This window comes from Chaetura pelagica, unplaced genomic scaffold (assembly GCF_000747805.2).
Source record: "Chaetura pelagica isolate M959 unplaced genomic scaffold, ChaPel_1.0 scaffold97, whole genome shotgun sequence".
NCBI lineage: Eukaryota > Metazoa > Chordata > Aves > Apodiformes > Apodidae > Chaetura > Chaetura pelagica.
Window position 1 is genome coordinate 779,794 of NW_009953944.1, and position 27,737 is coordinate 807,530.

At 36.8% G+C, this 27,737-nt stretch overlaps 1 protein-coding gene across 1 annotated transcript in view; it reads left to right on the forward strand.

Annotated features, from left to right (window-relative positions):
* GBE1 (glucan (1,4-alpha-), branching enzyme 1) overlaps positions 1-27,737 on the forward strand; it is a 152,023-nt gene that overhangs the window by 64,091 nt on the left and 60,195 nt on the right. The window contains exons 10-11 of the mRNA XM_010001784.1: positions 2,817-2,907; positions 3,556-3,765. Coding sequence (XP_010000086.1) covers positions 2,817-2,907; positions 3,556-3,765 — 301 coding nt within the window. The remainder of the gene's footprint in view (positions 1-2,816; positions 2,908-3,555; positions 3,766-27,737) is intronic.

A 27,737-nucleotide genomic window follows, 5' to 3' on the forward strand; every position in this document is an offset into this window, starting at 1 on the left:
TTTTACATTTTAAGTACATGTACAATAAAAACAGATTCTTAGGGTAGCAAGAATTACAAGTCAAAAGTGTGGAGAAGAAACAAAGACTGAAATAAGATATGTGAATCAAAATCCATTGCACAGATTTTTAAGTAAAATGTGATTGCAAAAGCCTAGATAAATACTTCAGGGCAGTTTGCTTTTGGCATGGTTTGCTTTCAACTTCAAAAAGGACCCATTTTTGTGAGGTAGTTTACAGAAAATACTGTGTTCTTTATTGGTTCTATTAATGTCAATCTTGATTCTAAGGAAAGACAAAGCAATACCTGGATAGAAAGGATTGTCCTTTCTGTTTATCAGAAGAAATGTACTGTGTTTTTTATCCGAGAATGTCTGCTATGAATCATCTGAACATGGAAACTATGAATATGAGAAATTCTCTTTTAGAAAAAAAAGTTTGGGGTAGGGGGGAAACATTTTGAAGGGGATGTGTGAAACAACTGGCAGGATTATCTCAGGAAGTGTAGCAAAACTGTTCACCTCAACTTCTATTCTATGATTATATTTTTTCCCTGTGGTGTCTTTGCACTGTGTCTATAATGGACAGTAGTAGAACTTGTTGGCTTTTACTGCCCTGTGATGAAATATGCTTTGTTACACTCAACTGAAAAATGTTCATGACATCTATGGCTGAGACCTAGGTGGATGGTGGCTGTGCTTACATGTTGTTTGATTTTAGTATTTATTTTTTTTTATTTCTTACCAGAGTGCCCGAAGAAGCCCATATGTTTTTCTTGTAGGTTTACTTGTTGAGTCAGTGTTTCACAGAATGTGACTTTTGCCTTTCATAAAGTTGAGCTTGCAGGTGAGATAAGGGGGTTTGCACATCTGGAGGCCCTCAACAAAAAGTAAATTTGGATTCCATGTTACTTATCTCTGATGCTTTCATTACTTTCAAAGAGTTTCCATTGTTCCTGGAGGTTAATATATTTACCAAAGTTATCAAAGCTTTCAGTTTTAGCTACAGATTTTTCTTTGGGGAGGAGAAATGTAATCAAAGGACTGATATACCATAAAATAAAGAAAATATTAAGTTTAAGTAGGATATACAGAAATAATGTATCATGTCTGTTCTTGTTTACATAAGCATGGGGAATTAAATATTTTAAAAAAGGGGGTATTAGATTTAGTTTTGCCACATCATTAGGATAAAATTAAAGATGTATTTAAGAATTGAAGATGTTAATAGTACATGCATGACAACTAGCAAAATAAATAGCAAGCAAAGAGAATGAGATTAATTTAATGTTATGTTCCTACTTATTGATAGAAATTCTATAAGGAAGAGTAAGTGCAATGTGTCTGAATTACATAACATCAATGAATCTGACAACTATCTTATACTAACTCTTATAGCTGTGAAATCTACAACAAAAACAATGAAAAAGAATCCAATATATTTTCTAAACTAAGGAATTAATTTAATATTTTGGTTAACTAGTAAAGTGAAGTGGTGTGGGTGGTGGGAGTCTTAAGAGACTGTAGAATGAATAAAGCTGAAAGTTGTATTTTGATTATAGTCCTCACTTGCTAGCTATCTGTTGGCACGTACTCACTGATACTAAGGATAGTTTTAGTTAAGATATGTGGCAAGTATTGTCTTCATCCTTAGTATGTTGTTTTCCATCCAGTTTCCCTTCCTTAATATTGCACTGAACTTTCTCAGGTGATACACAAGACAGTGTGTCCCCAGCCTTTCTGTACTGCCTTTGTTCTTTGGTAAACTCAGAAAAAAACACATTATTTTTATGTTTTCTGTCATTTTGAAAGACTCTTGTTGAGGGTGAATGTAATAATTAAAATTGGAAAAAAGTGGTTTTGGAGTAATAAAAAAAGGTTCTGTAGGGCATAGGATGTAGTACCTATAGCCAGTAACTAGTGCATACACCCTGCCTGCAAGTGTCAAAAGTGGTGTGAAGTTCAGGACATGCAGATTGACATAGTTAATATTCTGAAGGTAAATCAAATTATATTTGCACACAGATGCATAGAGTCATCAAATTATTTGGGTTGTAAGTGACCTTTTAAAGGTCAGTAGTCCAACCCCTTTGCAGTAAGCAAACCTGACCTTGAATGTTTCCAGGGATGGGGCATCTACTACCTCTCTAGTCAACCTGTTCTGGTGTCTCACTACCCTCACTGTAAAAAATTTCTTCCTTGTCCAAATCTACTGTCTTTTAGTTTAAAACCATTACCCCTGTCCTATAGCTACAGGCCCTGATAAAAAGTCTGTCCCCATCTTATAAGTTCCCTTTAAGTATTAAAAGGCTGCAATAAGGTTATCCTGGAGCCTTCTCTTCTCCAGGATGATCAATCCCAAGTCTCTCAGCCTGTCTTCATACCAGAGGTGCTCCAGCCCTCTGATCATCTTTGTGTCCCTACTCTGGACTCGCTCTGACAGCTCCATGCCCTTCCTGTGTTGGGGACTCTAGAACTGGACACAATACTTTAGATGGGGTCTCACATGAGTGAAGGGGGAAAATCAGCTCCCTTGAACTGCTGGCCATGCTTCTTTTCATGCAGCCAAGATATCACTTACTGCTTTCTAAATCTGAGAGATTCAGTACACCTATGTAAGTGTAAACTGTTAGATAGAATCACTTCTTGAAAGAGTCTGCAACTTTAGTTATTGATTGTTACAGTTAGTTACTAAGTGTGACAGAGTTAGGTGCAGCCATAATGACAGAATACTGGAATGAGTATGTTAAGGAATTTAATTCTCTTTTAACTATCCATAAGGAAGGGGATTGTTTGTTTTATTTCTTCTATTTTTGTAGGATATAACTGTGTCCAGCTGATGGCTATTATGGAACATGCATACTATGCCAGTTTTGGTTATCAGGTCACAAGTTTCTTTGCAGCATCAAGGTAGGTTTAAATACTTAAGCATTATAAACCTGAATGTTGTGGTTTTGTTTCTGACTTGGTGAAGCTCAAGGGACAACCAGGCTGAATTTAGATATATAGGGAATTTTACCTGGCTTAATTAGTTGAAAGAAATAAGTCAAACACAGGAGACAAAAATCTTTCTTTAAAAACAACTTGGAAAGTAGAGTCGTACCTAAAACACATAACTAAGCAAGACAGCAGCAGATGTTGTGTTTAGTGGACTTTCATGAATGTACGTTTACTTTTGTAATAGTTATGGATTACTTCAGGTCAGTAATATAAATATATTCTCATTTCTTACAGAGTAAGGAAGCATTCAATGTTAAATAGAAGCTTTAAGTTGTGTCAGTTAACTTTTGAACTGAATTTGATGTATTAACAGATTAAAAGAGAAGAATATAACTTTGAAACTAGTTCTGCAAAACGTTGTATGTTGTGATTTTAATAATTGCCAGTTTGTTACCAATAGCTGCTACTTAAGAGGCTGAAGAAGTAACCTGTGTACAACTGGAAACTGGGTGCTGAAGTACTACTGACATTAGTGTATTTTCTATGCGTATTATTCAGTATTGTCTGCTTAAGTTCAGATTGTACTACCTGTAACACATTACATTTTCATGCTGATAGCCGCTATGGAACTCCAGATGACCTGAAAGAAATGATTGACGTTGCTCACTCAATGGGGATCACTGTTCTGCTGGATGTTGTGCACAGCCATGCATCAAAAAACTGTGAAGATGGTCTCAACAACTTTGACGGTACAGATTCTTGTTTCTTCCATTCTGGTCCTAAGGGAACTCATCAGCTTTGGGACAGCAGGCTCTTTGACTATGCAAAGTAAGTGTAAAATGTAGCTTCAAGTGTATTTGTGGTGTATTTCGTTGCAGTTTTAATAAACTAAGTTGTTTACCAAACTGGAAAAGTCATTTGAGTTGTTCAAGAGTTATGATATGCTGAGTTAAATTCCTTTACTTAACACTTAAGATCTGAGACTAAATAATAGTATTTAGGTTTTGTTTTTTTTCTGTCATCTATGCATATGCACATATATGCTATGTGCATTGTATGTATTATTGAATTACATTATGTAGTTAAGTATTAGAATTATTTTTATTTTTAAATAGATAAAAATTTTAATATATAAACACCTATTTAAATGTTATGCATATGCATTACATATAGTTAAATAGTTAGATTTCATAATATACCTTATATTTTTATTTTCTATATAGGAAATATTTATATAAATAGGTAAGATAAGCTGAAGAAAAACTTGCAAACTCTGGAAATTTCTTGTCAAACTGCCAGATTGTTGAAATGTAGCAAAGGTTTTGCCCCAGGACAGCTGACTCTCCATTCCGAAGAGCTTCCAGGGTTTTAATACAGAGCAGGGGTAATTTTCAGTAGGCGGTTTTAGGGACCCAGTTTGAGCACACTTAATTAACTAGTAAAAATAATGGGTGTCAAAACTATGTGTTAATGACAGGTGATGATTTGTGTTTAATATTGTTTACTTTGTATTCTCTGAGGTATGGGGGTGGGGGAATTTATCATGTATGCAGAATATTTCAGTGATTGAAATAGAGAAAAATACATGTGTAGTCTCTTTCTTGCATTTTTTCCATGTTTGTTCATTCCTGAACCACCTCAATTTCAACCCCTTTCTTGTCTTTGATTCTTCCCCAAATGCCACTCACCTCTTATATGATGATAAACTTGCTTTTTTCACCTTTGAGATGCATCTTGTTAGTCCTTTTCATCAATTATAAAGTTCTGATTTAAACTTCTCAAGGTTATGCTGGAGTGTTTACTTCAGTGGCTCATTACTCAGTGACTGGGGAGTTTTGGTCTCTTGTTAATCTATTATTTGTTAGAATTTATGTACTTCAAGTTCAATTTAATGGTTTTTTTTTCTCACACTTGTATTAAATTATCATTAACTGTATATGGTATGTTGCAGATGTCCTTAAACCTCAGATCAGAATTAGGTATGTTCAGTTACTTGCCAAAAAAGGTTTTTCTTCTGTTTGTGGTCTACACTCTTGGCTGACAACTTCATAGCTAAGGAAGGTTGTAACTGTTTAAAAAGGTCACTATTACAGAAATAATGTTACATAGCATAGATCAGCTGTTTAATGGAAACTCTTGCACTGCAACTCACAATTTCAATTAAACCAATTTACTAGTGTAGCAAGTGACTTATACCCTATATTACTCAATAGGATGAGCTGTTCTTTATTTACTTTTTTATTTGGGACAGCTTAAGTGATTAATTCAGTGGTCCTTTTTGAATTATTGTTTTAATTATTATAACAGATGTGTTTTACTATGTACAATCATAATAATTTCCTGTTTGAGTTGCTTCCTATCAATCTTTAAGTTAATATTCAAATAAATTATATTTCAGATAAAGCTTTAGTATCAATACAGTGATATTTCACATCTTATTTCACATTTTATGCTTATGTGTAGTCAACAAGTGTATGATACCAACTTCTCTAGTAGAAAAGTAAATTTAACGTGATTATGGATCTTTCTCTGTTCCACAGAGGCAGGTTCTTCCTATTGGGAAATAAAGTGGTACAGAGTGTTTTGGAGTATTTTTAAATTAAAGAAACAGCAGGCTGCTTTCTAGGTAGCACTTGTTATAATGTTAAGCATTTATTCATGACTGAAGAACTTCCTAAACACAAGTCTCTTTGTTCAGTGATATGTGCTGTAGTTGTTGGGGAGGGACACTGCCTGCATAGTTACTTTTCTTCCTGTGTAATTGGAATATATGCCAGACTGAATGCCAGGAAGGGGGAGGTGAAAGAGCTTTGAGGTGGGGAGAAGAGATGAGGAAATAGCAGAGACCAGAGAAATTGAATCTGTGCTCCACCAGTGAGTAAAAGTAATACCCCGGATGACTGAGGGTCCCTCCTGCGTCATTCCCCACCTCCTGCCCTCTAGTGAAGTACAACAACAAATTTAAAACTTTTAAAAAAACTTTTAGGGAATTCTCTCCTTTCCCTTCAAGAACAGCAAGCTCTGCAGTGAACTGTTTTAGTCATTAAGAGCTTCTTTAGTCCTAACACCTGAAACATTAAATACTGTAAGTGTATTTACAGTCAAATTTTAAGGCTTAAAAGATATAACAATCATGTTTATTTCAAGTTGCTTAGAACTGAATAAAAAATGGTTTGTTTTTTTTCCTCATTTTTTTTTGTGTGTACAAAACTGGGAAAGTATTAGAACTGACATCTTATTAAAAATGTTATTTTTTTCCATTAAGAGTTTATTGACATGCCTACTAATTTCCATACCAGTAAATGAGCAGCTGTAGTCTGAAAGAGATTATAAAAATCCATGAGAGACTCTAGTTGCTTGCAGATGGTCAAAGTATGCTGAAAATAAATGACACCAAGCACAATCTATTGACAGATAAACAGAAAAAGTTACTTTCTGAGACAAGTCTCTTCAGCTACTACATCTTTCCCTCCTGCACAGTGCTTGTACTAAATCCCTTTTCTATAATGGGAAGAACTGTTTAATCTACAAGTACTTCAAATACGAAGAATGCTCTATTTATTTTTAAATCTTTACTTTGGAATTGAGAGAAACTAATGCTCTGCCATGAAACAGATTAAGAAACACTTGCTTTATCAGTTTAGTTTCTCTACGTTTTCTTTGAAAGCCGAAACAGAAGTAAATTTGTCTCTCAGCATTTGCAAGGTTATTCAGTTATCTGGGAATGGAACTGCTAATACTTGCTATAAGAGAAGGTAGCAAAAGATCTATAGACATGCAAAAAAAAAAAGTACTATATCCATGATGTATTTTAAATACTATATTTTTTTTAGTGATATTCATGTAGAGCTCCAAGGAAAGCAGTAGTAAGACTTCTCAAAGGACGACCTCGATTTTGCATCTCTAGCACCATAGTGCAACTTAAGTAGATAAAAACGTGTTGTGTTGTGGACTTTGAGATTACACTTACTGAGCAGAAAAATTGTATTTTTTTTAAATCCATGTTAATACAAGTGTTATACAAACAGTGAACTTTCTGATAATCCTAAACAGCAGCTTAAAGATTTTGCTGTTTAAGGTGTTGTCACATGAAAAAAAAATAAATCTCAATTTCAGTAAAATGAGAATTTGGAGATAAAATGAGATAAGTAAAATAATATTTTCTTTTTATTTCAAGAGAAATGATAAATACTGCTTTAAAAAACCCAACAAAAATCTGTTTCAAAAATAAACTTCCACTTTCAGAATTTTGGCATATTTTCGTAGGTTTTCTAACCTGGGCAGTTTCTTCCTTAAAAGTATTAGTCTGGTGAATTTCCATCTCCATACCCTCATGGTCATCCCCATGTCTGTGTGTCTTCCCCTCCCCCCCACCTCATCTGCAAACCCCAAAAGAGGAACCAATAAGTCTGAGTGAAGATTGTAGTTTATTTTAACAATTCTTCTCACAATCAAACTTTTATATCCTTTGTTTGGGTTCTTGTTGAAAATGTGGCTTTTGTATCCCTGAATTAATGAATGAGAGATGCTGAAATGTAAAAAGGATGCCACAAACTCTGGATCTGTAGCCTAGCTGGCACTGTCTAATTTTGTGGCAACTTAAGTTCCTTGTCTCTGTTGTAAACCTGTTTATGATACTTGCCCCGAAATACATTAAAACATCCTCCAATCTTAAGTAAGGATTTTGCTTGCAATTAATTTAGCACAAGCCAAGTGTATCAATTTTTCCTTCCTGAAGTCATATTTGAAGATTTGAAGCTGCCAAGTTCATTAGAAGTGATGCTTTAGACTCTGGAGACCAGGTGGGATCACAACTAGAGTGGTTGATTGTGTTTTGATTTAAATTCATTTCTTCATATGTGTCTAACATACTAATCAGGCAAAAAAATTTAAAAGAATTGAGAACATATTACCTAGCAAAGATATGTTGACAGGGTTTTTAAGCACTGCATAATTAAAATTTGTGAATGCTGCTGCCTTTCAAGGCTTAAGTTCTGTGAGCATTGTTTTCATTTTTAAGGCTCTCTATTCCTTCCTCTTCTCACTAAGCTTTGTTAAGAGTGTACTCTTAATCCAATTCTAAGGGACAGTAGGTATACTGATACATTTCTCTGAGCCCTTAGGAATAATGGTAGAAGTCAAACTCAGCAGAAATTGTGTAATGCCATAAGTTTTATTTCTGGTTTGTCTTTTTTTTTTTTTTTTTGGTACTGTGACCCTTCTGATCTAGGCATTTTGGCTAAAATTTTAAGTACTTGCTCAATCTAAGAGAAGAATTTGGCACAGAAGTCAGAAATTGAGCTACGTTCTGGTTTTAGTTACTGAGTTACTGCTTTCTTGAATATAGCAGTATGATCAGCAAGAAGGGATATTAGTTACAAGCTTGGTTCTGGGGCCAGTAGACATCACTGGCATATCTTTTGAGGCTTTTTATTTTAGCGGCCTGTTTTCAATGTGGTTTTGTTTTTGTTTGTGGTTTTCTTTTTAGACTTATGTGTCCATACTTTGGTTCTTCTGTGAAGGCACTAAATCATAACTAGTGGGTATCTTTGGCCTGTCCACCTACAGGTTTTATCTTGTTTGTATTTTTGATACTACTACTCTGTTTTGGGAATAAAGACCTGTAAGTGCTGTAGAGGAAGTTTACTTAAGCCATGTAATGGGAAAAATTTCTTCTGTAATCTTTTCTTCCTCCTTCAATTTTAAGAAGTCTCAAGTGACATCCATGCCAAACATGCTTTGAAATGGTAGGGTTCACAGTATAAAGGCTGTGTCCCACAAGCCACAGTTTACATCAGGGCAACAGATGACATGCTGGTCCCCTGCTGCCTAACCAGATGTTCTCTCCAGCTCAGTCTTCTGAACTGTTGGTGGAGCAGCTGATCATAGTTCAGTGTGCTATCCTTTTTTTTTAGTTTTTCTTAGTGATTTATAAACTACTGTAGTTCAGAAACCTCTTTCATCCCTGCTGTCAGTGTGGCAGAGATAGGGCAGCTGTCAGGTACCAGAGCGTGTGCTTCAGTTCTGGTTTAGATGACCTGTTCTCCAGCTGCTCCTCCAGAGTGGTTGTGGGTCAGCTGAAGCGTCTCTCCCCTATTCTGTGGTCCAGCTTCATTGTGGCTATCTCGAGTGCTGTCTTGCATCTAAAATGGCACAGTACACAGTTTGGCTGCTGAAGGTGATGGCCTTTTCTGCCACCCAGTGTTTAAATTTTGCATAGACTCCACGCTGTATTTTATGCGTAAAGAAGGTTCACTGATGTCAGTGGGTAGCAATTTACTTCACTTTAGGATGCAACTCCTCAAAGGCATGTTCATCACCTAAAATCTCCAGCAGCTTCTATTAAGGTTGGTATTTAATCTTTCCTTAAATACCTGTTCTTTACCTGAATTTTTTCCTTTTTTTTTTCTGCTTGCCAACTTTTCCTATCTTTAGCTGCTCCTACTGTCTGTTGTATTATTAGTATGTGGGATTAATTGGGAAATATATTTCCCAATGGTTATTGGGGGGTTCCTTTCTAGACTCATAATTTTTGTAACATAGCTGTCCAGATAAATTTTTCATGCTTAAATAGCCTACAATTCAGTTTTGAGCTCTAAGTATCTTTGAAAGTGAAAACTTGTTGCCTTATGTGGGAGCATCACCAAGGTTTGTAACAGTTTACAGGAAGAAATTAGTGTACTGCTGCACTATTAACACTTTCACATTCAGCATTTAAAATTTATGTAAGTTAATGCTTTATACAGTACTGTGGTATTAAATATGATAGTTCCTTGCCTAATGCACTTAGGGAAAGTTAGCACACCAGGATAATTTAGAAAATGCAGATAAAATGATATGTGTGTTCTCACTGTCCATCTCATGGTTGGTTGTTTCACACATTTTTTACAAAGTGCAAAGAGATTTACTTTTAATTGACTGCAAACTATTGCTTATTAGTTAACATGCACTGTTGCCTTCTGGCAACAATGCACAAAGGATAAGTCGGATTTAAAATCTGCTAATACACTCATAACTTCAAATAAGACACCTGAAGTATATCTGCTGCCCAAGCAGGCCTCAAGTCAGGATGGGAGAAAGGAAGCTGCCACTAATTTTAACAGGCCCTTGATGATCCTGGGTTATCCTCTTCAGACAAATACTCTTCCATGTATTTTTCTTCTACAGTTTTAAAACTTTCCATGTTCTTCCTTTTGAATCTTTAAGCTACAAAGTTGTCTTTGTCTGTACCATTATGTGTCTTACCTTGTGTAGTTCTAATCTAAAGACCTTTTCACAGCTTTTTCTCAACTAAGCAATATCCTTAGATATATAAGCTGTACTGGTTTTTGAGACACAGTTGAAACCCCTCTGTCAGAAGAGAGGAGAGAGGGGAAGGCAGGAGAGGAAAGTTACTGAAGAATTAAATAATTGTATACAAAAGAGTTGATTTCTCCGAATGCAGGTGTAGTCACTGAAGTGTTCTGCAACTTCTGGGGATTTATTCAGGTATAAGTGACGTTCTTCCAGCTGCATTTATGCAGTAGTAATTACATGCAGTGGCAAGTCATGTTTGTCATAAAAATGTATTCACTGGCAAGATATCTCAGCTGTACTTCCAGTCAGATTAAAGGTAATGCAATGATAGTTGTCAATGAGCTAGATTCTCAGTTATTTGATGTTGTGTTGTTTTTTTTTTGTTGTTGTTTTTTTTTTTAAAATTATTGGTTGTAGGGTAATTATAGCAGGAACAGGGATATAACCTATGTTTCATGATGTAAAACCTTCAGCTATGCTGATTGTAATTTGTTTCCTGCAAGTCTTCCTTCACTCAATTAGTTCAGGAAAGCTCAGAACTTAGAGATCCCCATAGTATGCATAGGAATTAGATTTGGCTAGCAAAGATTGTTTTTTAATGACTGTTTTAAGAAAGCGCTGCTTATAATGTAATAGTGAGATATTTATTTATTTTTTTTTTCCCCCTAGAGCTCATAGATGTAATTACTTTGGTCACAGATTGACTTAAAAAACCCTGCCTTTGTGTGTCCTTAGCAGTCTGCTTCTAATAGACTGGAATTTGAGGGTGACTGTAAAGCTACAAAAGTATTTTGTAAAACGTAAACCCTGAAATTTAGAACCTTTCATGCCTTTGAAAACCCTTATTTCTTTTTGTTTTCTCTGCCATTTAGAAGCCATTGTGAATGTTAGTAAGTAAGCAGTTTCAAGTATGGCGACATAACAGTTAATAAATTGCCTTTCCTGAAAGGAATGAGTACTGGAAGCATTGGTGGAAGGGATGGTATGTTGGAACTTAGTCCAGTATAATTGGAATGATTAAAATAATAGCACCAAAAAAAAAGTTTCAGCCATGAGAATATGAGTTACAGAATATGGATTCTAGACCTGCAGTACAATGGCTTTCTTTTTTAATTAACCATTCATCTAGAAGCTTAATTGTTTCACTGCACTGTGCTTAGATTAATTATAACAGACCAGGAGGCTGTACATCTACAGATGCTCTGAAACTCAGAGCTTCATGTGAGAATATGTGTAACTTTATTCAAAGCGTCCAGTTTCCCATATGAACCTCCAGCATAACATTGACAGCTTTGTCTGAAGTTCCTAAAATGTAGCTGCACAAAAAGTGGTATAGTAAAAAAGCAATATACATGAAGAAAAGACATACTGAAAAATTGCAGCCAATTGTTCTAAATTTTGTCAGGTTGCATATTTTGAAATACACACATCACCACTTACAGCCAATTAAATTTAGTCAGTTCTCAAATAGACACAGTCACTGTGACCTGAAGTTGATTATGGTATTTCAATAAAGATCTAAAATTAGATGAGATTCAGCACACTGCAGAGAATCATTCCTTGTCAGTCTAAACGTTGTAATGATCTTGTGTTTAGTAATCCATACTTCAATTGACAAATTCTACAGCATTCTTACGTGTTTACTGCAGCAGGTGATATGAACAGTATCTGTTGAGAATAGAAGATTGTGCTAGGGAGAAGGGTGATGGGATTGTATAAATTTAAGGTAAAGGAGATGTTTCAAAGAAAGTCTTCAAACAAAAAGGGGGATGTTTGCTTTGTTATAGTATGGTTTCATTCAAAGAAGTTCTGAGTTGGAGGAATATTGGGCATGGTACTGCTTATGGCAGGGAAGAAGGATGGGTTTGCTAAGACAATTGTAATTTTTTTATTCTATTGTGTATATGTTGTATATCATACAGATCCACTTGAAATCCTTTTTTTGGGAAGCTCAATGGTGAGACAAAGAAAATTGGTAACGGGGGACAAAACAATGAACAATTAGATCTACAAAGTAGAAAACAATAAGCTATCAGAATTCTATACGCATTTCCAGAAGTCAGTAGTGTATTTATGGTCAACAGATAAGAAATGATCTGCAAATCATAATGTAAATCTATTATATTAGTATCAGTTTTTAAAGGGATGCCTTGTTTTCTTGAGGAATGCCATTTCATGGACTAGCATAAAGACTTAGGTTACTGTCCCTAAAAGTTGATTGAAACTGAAGATGGAGGTAAGTGCATCCAACTGAGCTGGCCAGCCTGCTGCTAACTCTTTACTCAGTGTGTATATATATATATATGAATGTTACAATCCTTTTTAATCTCTTGAAAATGGGTATAAAGTTATTTACAAACAAATTAGTCGCCATGGAGATGACCATTACTAGTTTAGATAGCTGACACAGAAGTTCTTCTAAGTTGTTTTACTACAATTAACAGGTGAGGGATGTAAGTATACAAGGAATATTATGTAGACCTTACTCCTTGTCACACTTTAACTCAGTTTGACAACAATGCTCTTGATCCCCTCCCCCTCCCACCTAGGTAGGGAAGGAGAGAGAGAATTAAGAGAGAGATGCTCTGGGTTGAAAACTAAACTACACAGCTTTAATTAAACACCACTGATAAAAGAAAATATATACAATTATATACAAATATGTTCAGGAAATGTACAGAACCCCTGTTGCCTCCCCCCACCCCCAGCAACTCCCACAGCACTCTCCTTAGCTGCCAACAATCCTGAAAAGTCCCAGAGCTGCCAGAGAGAGCACAGAGTGGTGAGAGTCAGGAGAGCTCGAGCCTGGGGGTCCATGGTTGATCGATGGAGTCCTAAACGGACGCTGGCAATGGATGGAAGAGAAGGGAAGGAAGAAGCAGGAAGGAAGTTGTCTTCTGTGATCTCTGACCTTCCTCTGAGCTTACTTAGATACATGGAATGGAATATCTCTGGCCAATTTTACTGTCTGTCTAATTCAGCCTCCTGCAGGGAGGTAATAGATCTCCCTGTAGCATCTGAGCAGGCAGAGTAAAGATGTGACCTTGAAGTCCCAGCAGTTACAATAACATTCCAGCTGTTATCAGCTGAAGCTGGAACACGGTGCTACTAGTTAAAAGAAAGCTTACTGAAGGAGAAAAAAAATCAGTAAAAGGATAATTGGCTTCATCCTTGCTCAAACCAGGACACTCCTCTTGATTTCCTCCATCTAATTATTCTGCAGTAAGAGTCCTGACAAATGATATAAGGATAGATATATATGAATAAATAAACACAGGAATGAAAAGGCACATTCATGTAAGTAATTTCTATATGGTCTAGTAATTTTCTTCAAGTAGGAGATGTCTCAACCTATTGAAGAACTAAAAACTAAGTTATCTGGAGAAATATTAAATAAAAATATTGGGGCTTTTATGTCTATTATCTTTAGTCATTGCATTTAGACTATTTAAGTGGATGTATATACCAGAGGACTTCACTGTGAAGAGGAGAGTGTTCCTTGCTGTCTTTGCTCTTACTCTGTCTTCATTCTTTTTTTTTAAATATATGTGGAGAAAGTAATGACTTTTGTAATTTTCCTGATAAAATAAACATATTAGATCACCTTTTCTTGGGTGCAGGGATTTACATAAACACTGTAGAATTTGTCACTTCATGATGTGGAATGAAGCCATATTTCTTTCTCACTGTCAAAATAATCATCCGGCACAGCTAGACCCAAGGGGCCTATATTTTTAACCCACAAAGCTTCAGAAACTGGCATTATCATATGCTGTTCAGTGCTTTACAGTGTTTGACTTTTCACTGTTTTATATGCATTATGTTACTGTTAACACTGTAGCACATATTTGATTAGGGCATGAGATTTTAGAACACATTTTATCATGGGTTTATTATTATTTCTATACCTGTGTTTTCTAGAACAGTTTTCTAATACAGTAAGTAAAAGAGAAATTGGTGCATTTCAAGGAAATAATCCATTCAGTGATAAACCACAACTGGAAGTAGGTATTCCTATGAGGACTATTCAGTTGACGTATTTGTTTTGGTGAATGTTATATTTCCATACTCTGACCTTTTGCAAGCAGGTGGAGGCAGTGCCCCTTGCCTTCCTTTCTCTTCCTCCTTTTCTTCTTCCTTAAAGAAAAAAAAAAAAGGGGGGGGGGAAATTGTTTTATTTATTATGACACCACATTACTCAGAATGGTAAATAATTAGAATAATAAATAATAATAAATAAACCTATTCACTCAAACATTTTTACATGTGTCTCAAGGTTGTCTAAAAGAATGACCTTTTGCAGTCGTACAAGTTTGGCTCATAGCTGAGACTAAACACTTTTTATTCTGAATTATGTAACTTAGAATTTCTTTTTTTTTTAAAGATATATTTAGTTTGAAATAGATGAAGACTGAACATTCAGAAACAAGTATTTAAAGTTGATTTTTAAGTTAAGGAAACAAATAGCATAAGTTTTCAAATTGCTAAACATACAGTTGGTCTTATGGACAAGAAGGATAAGTGAAATTTCCTTTTTGTTGTTGAAACTTAGCTCTTGGCATTAGATTCCCTAGGTACTTTCTATGTTCAAAGAACTGGTGAATCTGGGTAATTGAACAGTCAGCTGAAGACTGGAGAAAAAGAAAAAAAAATCCCAAAAGACTTCCACTGTTTTTTCTTCTTGTTTAAGTGTTTAGTGTTTATTACTGCAGTTTTTTAGGCTTGTTTCACTACCTTGTAATACGGAATTCTGTGTTGTTGTTGTTTGGTTGGTTTTACAAAATGGAAACGAAAACCAAATTTAAATTTAAACCAAAGCCTAAGTAGTACCTGGGGGCTTATGACCATTCTGAGATTGATGCTTAAACACCGAAGGTTATTGATTAAAGTGAATCCTTTTTGGAGCAGAAAAAAAAAAAAAGACAACTACAAAACTCTAAAACTTTACATTGCCAGTGTTATCAGTCTTCCTTTGCCACCACCTTCTTGGATAAGGACATTGGAAAAGATGAAAATCTACTTTGACTATGTTAAAAGAAAGTCCAAGGTAATTACTTTGTTATTGAGTTAAGTGAAGAAGAAACTCAAAATGAATAAATGGAAATAACTTTAATCTGGGTGTTCTTTCTAATGCTTATCCAACTCTGGTGAACGAAGCTAGCAACTTACAGAAATTAGTATGAAATAGCATTCTTAACAAATAACTAATGTTGTAATGGAAAGAATGAATATTTTGCAGGTTGTATCTACTGTTGCTCTTAGCACAGCAGCATTATCATGCAAATTGGGAAAACCAAAAGATTTTATTAGAAAGAAGGTATGAGCAGCTTGCTTGCTTGCTATGCTGACCTGTCAGTTTAGGCAAGGGCAAACTTGTTTTAAATACTTCAGAGAACCTTAGCTTTGGTTTTTATTTTATCCTGGCCTAGAACAGAATTTTTTCACCACAAGGTTATGAGTTCCATTTCAGACTTTTCCATTTCAGATTTTAAGCGAAAGGTGCTATTATTCTATTATTCTATTCTATTCTATTATTAAGTCAGGATCAGTAGTAGTTGCACTGAAAACAATGCAATGGAAAACTCATGTTGTTAAAAATATATGCTCATTTCTAGTATTTTAGTATACTAGTAGATTAATATGTCCAAATGGAAATCGGTGTCACTGAGGGCTTTGTATTGGGACTGGTACCATTTAATGTCTTTATTAATGACATATAGAGTAGGATTGAGTGCACCCTCCACAAGTTTGTGGATGATGCCAGACTGACTGGTACGGTTGATTTGTTAGGAGGAAGGGATGCCATCTAGAGGGATCTTGGCAGACTGGGGGGAGTGGTACTATCTCGACTCATGGAGTTCAAGAAAGTCAAGTGCAAGGTCCTGCAAGGACCAAGGGGTGTTGTCAGTATCAATACAGGCTGAAGGATGAATGGATATAGAGCAGTGCTGCCAAGGACGTGGAGACACTGGATGAGAAATTGGATGTGAACTGGCAATGTGCACTTGTAGCCCAGAAAGCAAACCATATCCTGAGCTGCATAAAAAGAAATATGGCTAGCAGGTCGAGGGACGTGCTTACCTCCATCTACTTCTCTCTGGTGAGAGTTCACCTGGAATACTGTGTCCAGTTCTGGGCTCCATAGCACAAGACAGATATTGATTTGCCGGAGTGTCCCGAGGAGGGCCACAAAAATAATTGGAGGGCTGGAGCAAATCTTTGAGGAAAGGCTGAGAGAGTTGGGATTGTTCTACCTGGAGAATGCTCTAGGGAAACCTTGTTGTGGCCTTTAAATACTTAAAGGGGGCTGATAAGAAAGATGGGGAAGACTTTTTAGCAAGGCTGGTGGTGACAGGACAAGGGGCAACAGTTTTTAACTGAAAAAGAGTAGATTTAGATTCAGCATAAGGAAGAAACTTATGATGACAATACTGAGACACTGGACCAGGTTGCCCAGGGAAACTGTGGATGGCCCCCTCTCTGGAAGAGTTCAAGGGTAGGTTCGATGGTGCTTTAAGCAACCGGGTCTAGTGGGAAGTGTTCCTGTCCATGGCAGGGGATTTGGACCTAGATGATCTTTCAGGTGCCTTCCAACCCATACCACTTTGTGATTAATGCATAAGTTCTAGTGTACTAGTGAGACATCTTTCAGCAATACTAAGTTGATTTTAAAACTACCAAAAAATGCTGTTGTCTTGTTGTGTTGATGTGAAAACATATACAGTACTTAAAGCTTTTTGGGATGAGAAGGAATGTTTTAAGCAAATTTTCAAATATGTTGTAGACAGTAGTAAATGCTTTTTGAAATGTATATATAAGACAGTGATTATTCTAATATTTCTTTGAATATTTTCAAGATACTATCTGAGGTTTCCATTGTCATAGTTGAATATCAGTGGAAAAGTTACAACTAATTACATTTTTGGCACAGTCTTTCCCACGTCTCTGGTGGAACTTGAAAGTTTTATAGCTATAGAAAGATACATGAAAACTTAATTTCAAATCATGAAAGGTTTTCAGTTAGGTGCCTAATTTTTAAATAATACAATCAGAGATAAGAGAGTATTTTGAATCAGTACAGAAATTCCATCATAGCTAATTTTGCCAGAGACAGTTCAAATAATCTTGCTGCATATTGTATACTAAACAAAGTTACTGTCTGTTATGAATGTGCTTTACTGTTCTATTAGTCTTAATGAAGTACAAGTTATATAGCTGAAATGATAGTATCCAGTAAGAAATTGAGATAAAAACTGTGTCTTTAAATATAAAACTGTTTTTCTGTTTTCTTACATGAAAAAGTATTTATGAAGCATACAGAAAATGGTACCTTTGCAAGTTCTCAACTCTATCAGCACAGCATATGATGATCTAGTATCTTTCTTTAATTACATTCCTGAAGAATGTATACTTTAAAAAGTGCAGCAAATTGAGAAGTTACCCACTGTGCTTTAAGAATGGATTTTTATTTGCTATTAATACTGTATTTCTGATCTGTGCTGTTCTGTGCAAATGCATCAGCTTTGCATTTTGTGCTTGCTGTAAGATAATAGGGACTGATGCATGTGTGAATCAGTTTTACCAGATGGCTGTGTACCTCTGCAGTAATTTTCTGACTCTCATACTAGGGATGATATGCTATCTTACAGCTTTCTGAGCCTTCCACTGGAAATGTCCTTTTTTGTGAAGGTAATGATTCACTGTTCAAACTTTTCTGCTTTTCATGCTAAAGTCTGTCAGATAACTAAGCAGTCTGGTCCCATGGTGCTGAAAAGAACACTTTGGACTGTATCCAGAGCAATTGTTTGTGCTGAGGATAACAATCTGGAAGTGTGAGAAGAGGTAATCTAAGCTTTGTCTTACCTAATATTAGTATAAAGAGTGAACTTTCCTTACCCTTTGCTTCCCCAGGGGAGGAAATGAGTAAGTTAACATTTGGGACATGGAGTCAATACCTCAGAAACTTCCTGTAATACCTGTACTGGATGATGACTCATAATTAACACTGCTACCCATCTTAAAATTTTCTTCTCCTTTTATAGCTTTGGCATTACTAACAAATGTCTAGTTGGGAGGAAGGGAAGGATAGACTTCTGGTCAGTAAAATACAGACAGGCAACTGAGACTTGAAGAGTCCAGTATACTAGTCTCTTTTTCATGAAAAACTTTGTTTCTTTGCTTCTTAAATTCCTTTTGCTATTTATTAGCATTACAAAACACAAAACTTACATCTGACTCCAAATGAAAATAGCCTGCATTTTCATCTGGAGGGTACAGGTATGATACTAATGATTTAAGTATTTTGCGTGCGTGTTTGTTTTTAAGCTGACATTCTTATACTTTGTGTTTATCACCAGCAAAGCAACAGGTTAGTGCTTTGTCAGCTATAGCTTTGGTTTCTCTGAGAGAAGGATTGTGTTCAAAATGGTACTTTGTCTTGGGTGGAGGTCACAGCAGTGCTTCTCACCTGTGCCTAAATTGCATGATTGCAGTAGACAACCAGGTTTCTGTTTGGTTCTTCAGACATAAGGCTGAGAGCAGCTGGTCAGGTAGGGAATACCAAGGTAAAGGCAGTGAACCAGACACATCTTGAAATAGACACTGAAGTTGCTTGCTTGAGTCTCAGTTTGGGACTCAGTATTTTAAAGTAATAAATTACATTAGGTTTATAGAAAATAGTGCTTCAGGCTTTTAATAAGATGGTTTTGAGAAAGTAGAGATTAAAGCTGCTAACAGTTTGCCAGGTAGTTAATATTTTGTCACTACTGGTAAAATGAATTGATAGAGAGGATAATTGTTTTTTATTCTTATATACATATATAATAGCATGCTATTTCAAGGGAGAAAAAACACCTCACAACAATGAAATTAAATATAAATTAGTTTGATTATTTACCAGTCTCCTCTGGTAAAGTTCAGGATAATAGACCTTTTAAGGAGTCACCTGTTATGTAATAGTTTGTTGGCTATTTCTATGCTACTGGGTCCATTTAATTGAAAGTGGACCCAGTGTTGAACAGTAAACTATAGTTAAATGTTTGAGATCTCAGTTCAGTTATGGAAGTGGAGAATTGCATTAAATTCTATGCAAAGTTCTTGAGGTACATTGAAAAAAAAAGTTGCAATTTAGTAGCATGTTGCAGAACAACAAATTTTATTAATTTGCAGGATTGATTAAATGACTAACAATTCTAATATATTCTAAGCAATTCATTCTGAGAGAAAAGAATTTAAAATGTTCTCAAAGATTTTTGTTTTGTTCGTGTAGAATTGGGTAGAACAAGAGTGGTACAAGTGCTAATGTCCAGACCATAGCTTAAATCCATGTAAGCCTTATCAGCACTTCAAAGGGTTTTGTAATTTTATTTTTGAGACATTTTCTGTTTTTAAATGTGTGCCCTGGGGGCTGTGTTAAAACTGCAAGTAATTGTCTTTAGTACTTTTTTGTCTTCTATTTACTTAAGGAAGCCACCTGAACAAAAAGCATCAAGAATATTAAATTTCATTACAATAAGTATATATCTGCATTGCCTCCAAGGCTGTTTTTATATTCACATTTTAGAGGATATAATTTTTACTGAGTAGTACTTGAGTTATTGCTTCAATTTTTTATGGCAAATAACTGAATGCTTTATTTGATACTATTTAGTTTACTCTTACCAGGTATAGATAGGACTAGCCTGAAAAATTTAAGTCTAGGCCACTGTACTGCTTACATATATATATACTCCATCGTTCCTTTGAGGAGAAAATTTGTCTTTTTGTGGAAATGGAATTTCAGTGAACTCGTGAATTTATTCATAAACATGTTTAATTCATTGGGAGAATACAATAGAGAGAATTAATGAGGAATCAGCTTGCTGAATTTAAATGATGAGTCTTTCCACATTAATCAAACTTCTAAGCACTTGAAAAATAGGAAATTCAGAGAAAAAAAAAGATTACTTCCTAACCCTTGTATCAGAATCTTGCTTTTGCTGGGTTGAGCCCTGATCTGTCACCGAAGAAAACTTGCCTTTTGGGGTGCAAAGCTTCCTAGCAGTTTTCAGACAGCAGTAAGTTATTCTTGTTGTGTGCATGTGTCTGCGTGTACAGTAGGTATAGCTTTTCTGCTCTGGAATTAGATGGGCAGATGATCAGTGTTGAGATGTACTAACCATCACTCTTTACCTAGCATATGTTCTGGTTGCCCTAATTTGACTGTGTATTGTATTACCTGTGCCAGTAGCTCTTGAAGGACCTTATGGTATAGTGCTGCTTTGTGCCAACAGATGAAGTAGAATTTTGAGGGGAAAAAAATATTTTAGGGCTTCAGAACTACAGCTGGTGTTTGAATACAGGATGTGCCTATTTCTAAGAAATAATTTTCCCTAAGTAACTTCTGCATGAGTCAAGTCTAAGAAATGCATATTGCTGTTCTATTGTTCACAGCATAGGGAATTAAAGTGCTTTCTCCCTGCGTAACACTGGACTTATGGGGATCAGGATTAAGGCTTCCAGAAGAGTTATTGTCTGGTGTGGCACTATAGAACTCCAATTTTAACTAAAATGGAAAATCCTTTGCATCTTGAAAGCTATTGTTCATTCTTAAAAGAAAAAATGAAGAACTGTAGTTAAATGAAATATTTTTAAATATAATGAAAGCAGAACTATTTTAAATTTTTTATTTCCTAGTATTAAATCAGTATTTTATATTTATTCACTTTTTATTCTCAGAATATCAAGTTACAGCTTGTTTATTGGATGTCAAAAATACATTGTATAGTCAATATTCTGCTTATTAAAATCTTTAAATAGATAAGTATAAATGTTCTGCTTATTAGAGTCTTTAACTAGTTAAGTATAAATATATACATATTTGTAAGTGGCTTCTATAGAATGGATGTTTTTTTCCCATGAAAAGGGCAGTATAGGAATAATTATGCAATCTCGTATGCAATTAATTTACCAGTATTCACTTTTATGTTGCCTGATAGAAACTTACATGATTTAGTTTGTAAATGGACTTTAGGTCTTCACTGAAGAAATGCTTCCAAATTTGAAAATAATTCTTCTTTCACTTGAATTTCTCATGACTTTTCCATAATTCTACATAAATAATTAAGGACTGCTTTCTTGAAGACTGGTGTTGAAATTCTGAAATACTTTTCCATTTTAATTGAGGGAATGGGATGTTAATGGTTAAGCAAAGCTGTCTTCTGCAGCAAGTACTGATAAAAATATCCATTATTTTTAACTATTACAAGAAACGTTTAGTCTTCCAGTGACTTGTTGTAGTCTTATAATAATGTGTAATCATTGGCTTTCTACGTATGATGGCATAAAAAAAATTGTCAGTTTCTGTGACTGAGAATAAAACCTTTTTACTGGATCCAGATGTGCTCAGGTTGTGTTTGCTATTAATTTAATCTTATAAATGCAACATTCCAGTGTTTCTCCAGATTTCTAAATGGATGGTCTCAACCATCTCTTATTTCTTACAGCTTATGGTGGTGAGGCACTAGTCATTTGTTGGGTTTTGGTTTTGGTGTTTTTACCACTTAAAAAGTCCATCTTAATGGAAAAGTGTTCTGTAAAAATATAAAAAGCATTGTTCTCCTATCAGCCCTTTTCAAACACCTGTATCCTTCTGCAAAAATACTCTAAACTGCTGAAAGCAAGTGGTTGTGGTGAAAGGTCTTTCATACCCACAGTCATCCATCTGATTTTAATTTGGTATGGTTCTTTCTATGAGTGGGAGGCATTTGGTAGTCGTTAAAAGTACATACTTGAAAACTGGTGTGCTCAAGATGGCCCAGTACCATCCTGGAATACGGGAAGATAGAATCTTGACTTTCTTAAATACATGATTGGCTTACCCACATCTTGTAATGTTTGCATCTACCTTCTCCAGCCTTTTCCTGTTTCTTAGAAAGCTGCGAGATTGTTTACCCTAATCTCAAGACTTCTGGAAAATGCACTTTTCTGGGAATCTGGGATTCTGGGAATCAGTTTAGCAGCAACTGCTGTAGTCAGGAAAGCTGCTCAAGCAGTTCATCAGAAGTTCAGCTCCTACTGGGAGAACTGGTATCAGTGACCATTACTGGCTTTAAGCACCCTTTTTGTTGAAAACAAAGGCAAAGCAAAAAGCCCTGACCTTTTGCCTTGCTGTGCAGAGGGATCTGTACTTCCCGGTAGAAACTGCTGTCTGGCTTAGTGATGCCAATCACTCACTACATGTCTAAAGGTTTCATAGACAGTGATCCGAACAAATTCTGAATTTTTCTGCCACCACAGCTCTTTGCACAGCTGGTAGACTTAATGTTGGGATTGTTACTTTTAAGTGACCAGAAACAGAGGGATTGTTAACAGGTCAAATCCACTTTATGTGACATTTTGTCACCTTACTTTGACAAGATAAATTAGGAACGCCATGTCTTCCTGTAGGTCTTTGTTTTAATTCCATGAGGACTGGTTAGCTTTTTTCATTGTATCTTTGGGTAGCAGTGTTCCTGAGGGCTAGAGTATTGGCTGTCAGTACAGGAAAATTTTATACTGAAGTTTTTCACATTCATACTGAGACCCCATTCTAAATACTCATCTAATGTTTCAGACTTTCCTAATAAGGACTGCGTTCCCTTCTGGCCTCAGGATAGACTGTATACTTTGAACCAGTTTAGAACAGTTGCTGTGTTCTGGTGCAGATCTCTGCTCTTCTTTGACCTCTGCTCCTCAGTAGGAGGGTGATTATTGAGGTCTGACACAAATGGGTTAATGTTTGGCAAGTCAGGTAATCTAGCACTGCTTCAGAGAAGTATGTTGCCTCTGTACCTTCTGAGGTTAAGATCTTGTATCTTTCAAATGCCTGCCTTTTACCACTCTGCTTTTCTTTTATGATTTTAGATGTGCAGCATTCTTCTTCATTCCTTTACTACTTTATAGTGCAGATTTTATCATGTGTCCTTCATATAAATCTTTCTTCCCTTACTGATGTCAGAGTACTGTTTACTTATGCATGAACCTGAGTCGGCAAATAATGTTAAGGTCTTTTATTGCAAAGCAATAAAAGTTTTGTCTAAACCTTTCATCTGCTTGCAGTGACCTATGTGCATTCTTCCTCAGTTCTTAGTCCTTTTTGTTCCATGCTTAAGCTTCAAGAGCTTTCAATGTCAATCAAGATTGCCTAAGTGAGGACTGTTTGCTAGCTGTATGGTGCGTTGGCCATGAAATTTTTTGACTAAGCTAGCTAATTGGCAATTGAAACTTGCTTAGTATTTTCAGTGTCATATTGGACCTTGAGGAAAGATAAAACTAAAATCTGTAATGGAGACCTAACATTACTAGTTATTTAATGCTTTTTATTTGAAATGCCATTTAAAAGATAAAGCTACTTTGTAGAGCAAAGATCAAAGGTTACAAGTCTTTTGTTTGGCACTGTCAATATCTTTGCTCCACCTCGGTATATAAATTTTCTACTTTGGGTATTATGAATTCTATCCATGTAGTAAAGCAAGCATAATCTAATCAAGTGAAACAGAAAGGTGATGATACGGATCCATTTCTTAAAATGAATAAAAGCTCACAACACAGAGAACAGAGGCAAAGTGATAAACAATTGATTGTAAGCAGTAAGTGGGGAAGGAAAAGACAGTGGGGTAGTAATTAAGATATTTGATAAATGTAATAAAAAAGCTTGGGGAGCTTGATTTAAAGCTAGTATTTATTTTGAATTCAGAGGCTTCAGGGTGAAAAAAGTGGCTGTCTTCATCATTGATATGGCTGAAAGAGATACAGATAAATCTTCTTTAATGATCCAAACTCTGTTGTTGTGATTTAAGCTGTCAGGGAGCTAAAACGACCACACAGCCATTTGTTCACTCCCTTCCTGCAGTGGTATGGGGGAGAGACTCGGGAGAAGAAAAAAGTATAATTCATGGGCTGAGATAAAGACAATTTAATAGGACAGAAAAGAAATGAAAATGATAATAATAATAATAGAATATACAAAACAGGCACAATTGCTAGCCACCTGCTGACCAGTGTCCAGTTAGATCTCAAGCCATGGTGCCCCCCAGCTAACTGCACCTCAATTTATATATGGTATATATTATATAAGATATGGAATGGTACCCTTTGTCTAGTGTGGGTCAGCTGTCCTAGCTGTGCTCCCTCCCAGCATCTTGCTGTCAGGGCACAAGAAACTGAGAAGACCTTAACTGGTGTCAACACTACTTAGCAACAGCTAAAACAGTATTATGAACTTGTTCTCATACTAAGTCCAAAACACAGCACTATGCCAGCTACTGGTAATAAAGTTAACTATATTCCAGCCAAAACTAGGACACCTCTGCAGGGAATCTTGAGCCAGTAGCAGTGGGAGATTTAAAAAGAATTGGGAACCATCCTCAGTTGCTTGCCCAAGAAAGTGCATTTATAATCCATGCAGTATGAGTAACATCTTTACAAGCTTTGCATGAGTAAAGATGTGCTATTGAAAGTGTTAATTTCATGCCTCATCTATGTACAAGATTGTGATGGAGAAGAAGTAGACACCTTCCAACATACCAGTCTAACTTGTAGATTCTCTCTTGGCCCCCAGATCACCTTCACAGTGCAATAGCTTGAACTGCTTAACCAAAGGATCGTGACCACATTGGTTTTCTTTTAGTTGGTTGCTTATGGTGGGGATGTTAAAAAAGTCTGTCATCATACTCTTTCTTTTTTTAAGAAAAAATACTATGGCACTGTGAGGAAATATTCAAGAATATTGCGAGAATATTGGAGTCATTCTAAAAACTTCTACAAGCTAAATTCTCCTGCAGCTGGAAGCCGGAGTGTAGAGGACTCTGTCTTCAGAATTTTTGTCAGTTGTCTTTTGTTTATTTAAAAATAATGTTAAAAGTTCAAGGTGTTATTAAACTGGAAGCTTTAGTCTCCTGTAATTTCTCACCAAAAAAAAAAGCATTGATATCATTAACCCATCTGAAGTGCATCTATACCAACACGCAGCATGGGCAACAATCAAGGGGAGCTGGAAGCCATGATACAGCAGGGAAACTATGACATAGTGGCTACACAGAAACATGGTGGGATACCTCACATGACTGCAGTGCCACAGTTGATGGCTACTAGCTCTTCAGGAGAGAAAGACAAGGAAGGAGAGACGGTGGTATGGCCCTGTATATTAGGAATTGCTTGAGTGACTAGAATTAGACTATAATGTTGACAAGGTTGAATGTGTTTGTATCACAATTAAGGGCAAGGCTAACGAGGCTGATGTTGCTGTGGGAGTCTGGTATAGACCTCCCAGCCAGAGCAGTGAGGTGGATGAACTGTTCTATATGTACCTGGGTCAGGTCTCGCAATCGTTTGCCCTTGTTCTTGTAGGGGACTTCACCTTCCATGATGTCTGCTGGAACTACAGCACAGCAGAAAGGGAACAGTCCCAGATGTTCCTGGAGTGTGTCAAAGATAACTTCTTGACAGAGCTGGTGAATGAACCAACCAGGCAAAGTGCCCTGCTAGACCTGCTCTTTGTGAACAGGGAAGGGCTGGTAGGAGATGTGTTGGTTGGAGGCTGTCTTGGGGACAGTGACCATGAACTGCTAAGAGTTCTCTATTCTTAGAGATGCCAGGAGGGGGAGTGGACCAAAACTGCCACCCTGGACTTCTGAAGGGCAAACTTAACTTTTTCAGTAGCCTGATTGCCTGAATCCCTTGGGAATCTGTTCTGAAGGGTATAGGAGTCCAGGCAGGTTCTTCAAGAAGGAGGTCTTGAAGGCACAGTAGCAGGCCATCCCCAGGTACTGTAAAGTGAGTCAGTGGCATAGAAGACCAGCCTGGTTCAACAGGAAGCTTTGGCTGGTGCTCAGAGAATCAATGGCCTTTTGGAAAAATGGGCAGGTCACGGACAATTATTACAGAAGTGTTATGCAGATATGCAGGGAAGGAATTAGAAGGTTCCAGAGCCCAGCTAGAAATTAATCTGGCCTCCATGGTAAAGGACAACAAGAAAAGCTTCTCTAAATCTATTAACAACAAAAGAAAGACCAGGGAGACACTCCATTCCCTATTAGATGCAGGAGGAAACATGGTGACGAATGATGAGGAAAAGGTTGAGGTGCCTAATGACTTACTTGCCTTAGTGTTTAGTAACAAGGCCAGTCATGTTAAGGGAATCTAGCTTCCTAAGCTAGGGGATAGGGACCAGGAGCAGAATGATGCCCCCACAATCCAGGAGTTACCAGCTGCACCACACAGATGTACACAAATCTGTGGGACCGATGAGATGCAGCCAAGAGTGCAGAAAGAGCTGGCAGGGGTGCTCAACAAGCCACTTTCCAGGTACCAGCAGACTGGAAATCGGTCAATGGAACCCCCATATATAAGAAAGGATGGAAGGATGATCCAGGAAATTACAGGCCTGTTAGTGACTTCAGTACCAAGGAAGCTGATGGTGCAGATCATCCTGAGTACTGTCATGCAGTCAGGCCCAGTCAGCATGGGTTCATGAAATGCAAGTCCTGTTTGACTAACCTTATCTCCTGTGACAGGATGACCTGCTTATCAGATGAGGGAATGCCTGTGGGTGTTGTCTACTTTGACTTTAGCAAGGTCTTTGACAAGTTTTCCCACAGCATTCTCCTGGAGAAGCTGCCTGTTCGTGGCTTGGATGTGCACACATTTTGCTGGATAAAAAAATTGGTTAGATGACTGGGTCCAAATAATTGTGTTCAGTGGAGTTAAATCCAGTTGCTGACCGGTCATGAGTGGTGTTCCCCAGGACTCAGTGCTGGGGCTGCTCTTGTTTAACATCTGTATTGATTATTTGGATGAGGGGTTAGAGTGCACTCTCAGTAAGTCTGCAGATGACACTAAGTTGGGTGGGAGTGACAATTTGCTTGAGGGTAGGAAGGTTTGCAGAGAGATCTGAACAGGCTTGATCAATGGGCCAAGGCCAATTGTATGATTTTCAATAAGGCCAAATGTCAGTTACTGCACTTTGGCCACAACTCCCAGCAGTACTACAGGCATGGAGAGGTGCGGCTGGAGAGCTGGCCAGCAGAGAGGGACCTGGGGGGTGCTGATTGACAGCCAGCTGAACATGAGCCAGCAGTCTGTGCAGGTGGCCAAGAAGGTTGTCACGATCCGTGACCTATTATATCTCCTTATTGGAGTGTATTAACTTATCAGGATTTGCTGAGAGATCCACACGTGGATATCGCCTCACACAGAGGATACAGGAACTTATGTCCTGACTTTTTTGAGTGAATAACTCGCTCAGTGCTTACTAAATTTCTAACAACAGCAAGGTTTATTGTGGGGAAAACAAAGCAATTTGGGGCAGGAGGTTCAAAAGGAGTGATTACAACACATTAAACATATATGGGTACACCTTAGTTACACATCTTATCCACGTGAGGGAAGCAGAGGGGAGGGATTTGCCCGAATGGCTGGATTATATTTTCCCCTATAAGCTGGGGTAGCCGGAATTGTCTCACCACACGGCAGTGCAGGTAGGATGA